This window comes from Enoplosus armatus, chromosome 21 (genome assembly GCF_043641665.1).
Source record: "Enoplosus armatus isolate fEnoArm2 chromosome 21, fEnoArm2.hap1, whole genome shotgun sequence".
NCBI lineage: Eukaryota > Metazoa > Chordata > Actinopteri > Centrarchiformes > Enoplosidae > Enoplosus > Enoplosus armatus.
In genome coordinates, this window is record NC_092200.1 from 5768693 (window position 1) to 5775425 (window position 6733).

Below are 6733 nucleotides of genomic sequence, written 5' to 3' on the forward strand. Positions count from 1 at the left end.
CACAGAAGCAAGGAACCATATCCCCACGAGCAAATACAAAACAGAGTTGGTAACAGGATTGCAACACCAAAGTGAAAGCATGTCTGCCAAGTCTACACATTCAAAGACCACAAACATCAAACAGGTTTTCCAGGCAGTCAAGGGTTTCAGTGTTCATAGAGAAGAAAACAAACAGGACTGTTTCTAGCTGAGGAGAGATGGATATTTCCAAATGGGCACAGTATGTTTTTTTTTTTTTGTGTGTGTACAGATGCAATATAATTGAGTGTACCATCTGCATGTTACACGTGATCCATTTACAGAAATGTTTAAGCAAGACAGCATCAAAGGTTACTGAGGAGCGTAGATTTTTTTGCTCAGGCCAAAGAGCATAACATCACAGAGTAGAAATGGTCTCTGACTTCTTTTTTTTTTCCTTCTTCTTCAGCTATACTTAATATTCATCTCCCTGTTCAGTCCACTGCTCGCTGAGCTCTTTCAAGACAAAGGCCCAAAAAAAGATCATTGGATATCTGATTGACCACGACAAGAAATGGAAACTTGAGCTGTTTGCATTTCCTCCAAGCCTTTTATAGTGAAGATAGCACAGCAATAAAACACAGGGTACGACTCAGTTATGGCATTTTGCAGATTAATATGAGTAGCTGAGGGGGATGCTTTGGAAATTGCTTTGACTAGAAATGTGTCAAGGCTGACAGGTTTTTTTTCTTCAGTTTGATCCCTATTAAGCACTTCCCTATGATCTAATTCAATAAATGCCAAAGGGAGTTACAATAATCATATTCATCCCTGATCCTTTGGGATGTGTGTCTTTGGAACCCATAAATACTTCTAACTTTATTTCTTCCACATGTAATATCTTCAGAGGTTCATATATATTCAGAGGTGTTTTATATTTCCAGGCTACATACAGTAAAATATTAGCTTTGAAAAATGCACTGAATCCCACATACAATCAAAGGAGTCCCTGCGAAAGTGCTAAGCCACCAAACCGCCATGACATCTTTGAGCTTCAAATAAAGTCCCTCTACTGATGTAATGAAAATACAATCCATGTCATTCATATGTCTATATTAGAGCAATAAAGCACTACTATCATCTTTTTTTCTCTGCTTTGATAAAAGAGTCTGTACAGTGCAGCATCTTTTGTTTCGTTTTAAAGGGAAACAGCACACAAAAGTCTGATATTAAATTAATGATAGCCAGATTAGTCTGTGAAAATTCTCTCCCAAAGCTACAAATTAGAAGACTGTCAATAAATACAAGTCTTATTTCTTAATGAGCGTCATGTTTCTGTTCCAAACCAGTAAATATCCCTTAACCCTCCCCCCCAAAAAGAAAATAATGCCAGTAATAACAGCTATAGATTAGCTATAGAAACAGCTCTCTGACATCACAGATTACGGATGGAAAAACTCTAATTTTTCATCTCTTACTAAGACATACAGTAAATAATCTTCTCTGAGAAACTGAGCTGTCGTAGGATGATGCAAGAACATTAAATTTAGGCTGAAATTCAGTGGTGCTCCTCTGCATGTAAAACAGCAAAGGTCTAAAGTCTCATTCAATAAAAGAGTGCTACAAGTAAGTGTGAAGGGCTGCCTGGGGGGAAGACAGCTCCCTTCCACCTATTTTAATGTAAAATATTCCTCCCTCACAAACATCTGTTGCTGCAGTCTGTACAACATCTTACATACACCCAAACAAACACAGAAAAAAAACTTGAACACTAGCGGAAATGCTACCCAGCTCTTCCTCAACTTCTAACATCTTTTTGAAATTTAAGGGTCAGTGCAAAAACAAAACAAACAACTTTACAGAAGTTGATGAGACTGGCAGATACAGCAAACAAGACAGCTCATTATCAGCTGACCAGCAGCAATGAGTTAACTGGCAAACCTGTTGTACCCCAGCCTCTTCATCACACTCCCACACACGTCCTCTATTAGTCTGATGTCCTTTCGAGGCATATTCTGCCGCCACATGTTAATGTTGGCAGGTGAAATGTCACCTTCATACATTAGATTGTACAGGTTTGTGGAGGTGGTGAATATGAGTTGGTTGAGGGCTGCGGGTGAGACAGGCACTCCCAGATATGTGTGTATGCTCTCCGCCGTCTCCTGTGGGAAGTTAACCACGTCCTCAAACCTCACTTGTAGGTAGGACTCCTCGGGGAGGCCCTCGCTGACCCTCAGCACCGCTGCGGTGTGAGCCAGCCACAGATGAGCCAGTATCAGGATGGGGTTTGTCTCCGAACGGGACAGCAGCCTCTGGATTATCTTAAACTCCGGCGCCACAGTTGGGCACCCATCCCCGACAGCATCCTCCTTGAATATCAAGGAAAGGTGCTGCGGGATGTTTTTGAGGGAGTAAAGGCTGGGTTTGCTGTTATAAACCATGAGATAAATCCACGCTCGAGGGTCTCTCACCAAGTAGATTGTCCTCAGGGAAGGTCCCACAACCTCCTGAATGAAAGGCAGTTTGAGTGACCAGCTTCCACTCCTCATGTTGAGGACCACCCGGGCGTTAGGGTACTCCGCAACATGGCGTCTCATCTCCCGAACATACTCTGCATCTCTGTCCAGACTGGCTCTCAGTTTGCCCTTCAGCTCGGACGCTGGCTCCCTCCTCCTGGATCGTTTCTTTCTGTCCCTGGAGGGGCCGACTCTCTGGGGCTGTTTGACCCTGCTGCCCTCTACCAGCTGAATATTTTGCAAGTGCAGCTTGGTGTTGTGGACCAGCGAGTGCAGCCAGCCCTGAATAATCTTAAACCGTCCCTGCACGGCGTCTGACCTTGACCACTCGCAGGCGTCGACCAGAGAGTCAAACTCAAACTCAGTCTCAGGAATGTCCACGTGCTCGGTGGGAACTCTTATGTAAACAAAGTCTGAGCTGTTGTAGAAAAGGTGCTTGAGGATTTCTGATCCTGATCCGGGAAGGGTTGTTATGACGACGGTGGGCAGGGGGAGCCGGTGCTGCTCGTACAGTCTGATTTGTTTGTTTACTTCGCTTTTGGCACCCGCGCCTTTCCATTTTACCCCACAGAGAAGCTGATCGCAGCTGTTAGACACGAACAGCAGCTCTGCTATCCACAGAATGAGCACAGAGAGGAGGGCGTAACGCATCAGCCTGCTGAAGCAGACATAAAACTTTCTCTGCATGGTCAAAAATCCTATAGCCACACAGAGAACAACCCCTGCTATCACATTGACTGTGAACCCAAAGTCAAACAGCTGATTATCACTGCTGATTTGTTTGGGGATGAGTTGCGTCCCAAGGCCATATCGAGTGATTTGATATCTATCCTCAACTTTAGAGTGACCTCCAAATCCTAAGTAAGTCATCCTAGCTCCTATGTCTTTATAGTTTGTTGCGATAGAAACTATCTTCTCTGTGTTATTTATGGTTAAGGAAAGTCTCACACCATTTTTGCTATTATCCATAAATCTACAGCTTGACACTTTGACATATGGCCCGTGCAACACGTAAGCTACTCTGCTGACTGTGCCTGTCATTGGAAAAGTGACATTGACGTACTGAGTCCACCTCTTTTTAAACTCAGCCGCCTGCTCTGCCTCCTGTATTCTGGTATCAGGGCTGTGACCCTGGCTGTCGAACCAGAACATTTTGTAATGAGCGTCCCACACATCCATCATCGCGCCGTTGTACCTGTCCATGAATCTGAAAGGAACGTATTTAAAATCAATGTCAAGATTGTGGAAAAATGCACTGAGGGACTTAACAGGTGAATCACCCCACTTCTCCACGTGGTCGAGCACCAGCAAAGTCTGCGAGTTGAGCAGAACCAAGGCTCTGAACACACTCTTTAGTCTCATGGCGGGGGAATATGCCGACACCGCTTCGCCACTTACAAACATGGTGTCCCTGTGTGAGGAGGCGACGATCACCTCGCCTCTGGCATCACCCACCCCCTCGTCAGTCCAGCGCAGCCACTTAGCGCACTCCCCCAACTGACCCTCCCACGGACTGTTACACTGGCTGGTAGGCGACGGACTGAAGACCAAAACATTGTTTAGATAGCTGTACTTTGGACCATAAAGTGCTTCAGACACAAATACCTGTCCATTCGGAGCAAACGTGAAAGAGTTCTGATCAGGGTGCTCGTGGCCTGGGTTAAAGCTGTTCCAGCCCTCCACCCAGGAGTAAGGCTTGTCATGGACAATGTCGTAGACTGCACGGCCACCCAGCTTGCCAGACTTAAAGGAGACAAAAGTATTACCCTGGCCGTTGGGAAGTCCTGCTCCATAGGTGACCACACCCCAGTTTGAGAAAATATGCATCCTAGCTTTGCCAAAGTCGTGGGGAGGCTGCGGCGCAAGGTGGTTGTTGTACCAGATGTATTCTGTGTGAAGCGTAGCCCAGCGCTGGGCTGACGACTGTCCCATGGGACCATCCTTGGGTCGGTGCTTTCTAATTTGCTGAGCCAGCCAGTTGCCCGTTCCGTTCCTCATGACGAACGTGTCGAGGAAAACAAGCTGGCTCTCCGGGCCGTAAAACCAGTTGTAGTTGGAGTCTGCGATGCCGACTGTTCTCTGAAACCCCGGCAACAGGGTGTTATAATAAAACCAGAAGTGTCCCCGCAGCCAGTTGTTCTGCGAGTTATCAATGTTGAAATGGCGCTGAGCTAAGAAGACATACTGTGTGATAGACTTAGCTGTGTAGCTCCCGTAGGCTACCCCCTCATCCAGAGACCCATCAACAACATGGTTCAGGAGAAACATAGTTTTCTCCATGTAGTTCACTGCCACTTGTTTCCAGATCATCGATTCTGGGTCGTCGTGTGATCCAACCACTATTGCACCAGTCAGGATGGCTAATATGTTAGTGGTTTGATGATTTTGGAGATACTGTTTCCCCCAACCCCTGTACTTTGAGAGCTCATACAGCTCCTCTGTCTCAGAGCGAATTTTGTTGAGGTAAACATCCCTCCGCCGTTCATCCAGGTAGGAGTAAATAAAGTCATAAGCTGTAGCAAACCCAGTGAGAGAGTGTGCCATGGGGACCTCGTCGTTCGGGGCACTGGTCACCTTCCAGTCTGGGTATTCAGCCATCCTGTCCATAAACTTGATAAGAAACTGCAGGGCAGCAGAGTCCTCTGGGCACAGCAGGCAGTAGAGAGCCAGGGGAGGCAGGTTGTTCCCATAAATCTCATTCCACTTGCTTGTAAACTCCGCATGTTTCACAGGAGGCATGTAAAAGGGGACGTTAGACAACATGGTGAGCGCAGCCGCCCGGATGACTTTAAATATGTGACTGTGGGTGGTGGAGGACCTTTGCCTCAAGTGCAACACATCCACTTGGTTAAAATATAGGTTGGGATGGGAATCAGTAGACTGGAGTTTCCACTGCTCAGTCGCTCTGTCTTGTGTGAGTTTGACCTGCAGCAAATCGTCTGTAAAAATGTCTCTGTCCGTGGCGTTGAACACCCCCGAGAAAGCTGTCCCCACTGCGAACAGTGGCAGTAGAAAAACAGAATATACAACCCAGTTAACTGCCATGTTGCCGGGCATGTGTGAATACATTTTAATATATTTCAAATTTAGGCAACTGATTGTTTTCTTCCTTTAAAATGTTGTTGTAATGTCCCATCACTTCAGCTGTTACTTCAGAGAAAAAGTCCAGGTGAAATATATTTGTCGGAGTCCCAAAATATGTATATCTTATAAGACAAATGATGCACCATCAAAGTCCCATGCATGATAGTCAAGAGGAGGGGGAAAAAAAACTTTAGTGCAAGAACAAACACTGTCCATGTCCGCTTGTAACAATCTTGTAAGACTTTGCAAAGGCAACAAAACACATCTCATCAAATGTACATAAAGTCTGAAGGTGAGAAGATCTTTCTGGTCTGTTTCTTTCTTAATTTAAATCCAAAAGGGGAAAGAAATCCTCATGCGTGCATGTTTTCCTCCGTCCTCATAGTAATTCGTGTGCTCGTGAAGACTGGCATCTCCCCCCCCCCTCGCGTGGGCCAGTAACTCATATTGATCTCCTCCCCAAAACATTTCCTCGCGGACAAACACCAGTCAGCCCCAGTCTGTGTCCGGTCCAATCACAGCCACCCAAAGGCACCGTGTGCAGCCCGACCGAGCTGCAACATCCACGGACATGAACCTCAGCAAACCACGCATCTCTGCAGATAACATTGCTTGGTGTCCCCCGCTGCAGAGACCCCCAAACTCCCTGGAGCTTAAAATTGCAAATCCTGATCGGGAAATTGATCTGTTTGCATTGTTAAATCCGCCTTTCTCGGGCTCCGCGCTTTATCTTCGGCGATTATAGTATAGAGAAGTCCGGAAAGAGGAAAGTTGTCGTCACTCCTCAAGTATTCAAAGAATGAGACATTTTTCGGGTGGTCCGCAGGAAACAGTAAATCAGCCTCCCAAATGAGGAATATTCCAGATGTAAACCTACAGTTTCTGTAGGGATATTTGTGTATCCGCTGCCGATTGAGACGCACATCTCACAAGTGAAGCTGTGTATGTGTGTAATCTCCGGACGCGTCTCCGTTGTGTCCTCCCGACTGTTCAGCACAGTCAATTTGATTGTTTTCCTGCACTGGATGGAAAATTTCCACTGTACAAACTGTAGAGGGAGCCGTGACTTCAGAAGCCTCATCTCTCATGAAGAGAGAGTGGGAAGGCTGGATATTCATTTCTCTCTCCCTCAGTATCTCTAACAGGGTGGTTGACTGATGTTATGTAAAGTTCCT

The 6733-nt window shown here is 46.0% G+C and overlaps 1 protein-coding gene across 1 annotated transcript; it reads right to left on the minus strand.

The window, feature by feature from the left end:
- Nucleotides 1–1886: 1886 nt before the first annotated feature.
- On the minus strand, nt 1887–5543 carry LOC139304504 (dermatan-sulfate epimerase-like protein). The gene has a single exon (XM_070928442.1). The coding sequence runs from the start codon at nt 5541–5543 to the stop codon at nt 1887–1889; it is 3657 nt and encodes a 1218-aa protein (XP_070784543.1).
- Nucleotides 5544–6733: the final 1190 nt, after the last annotated feature.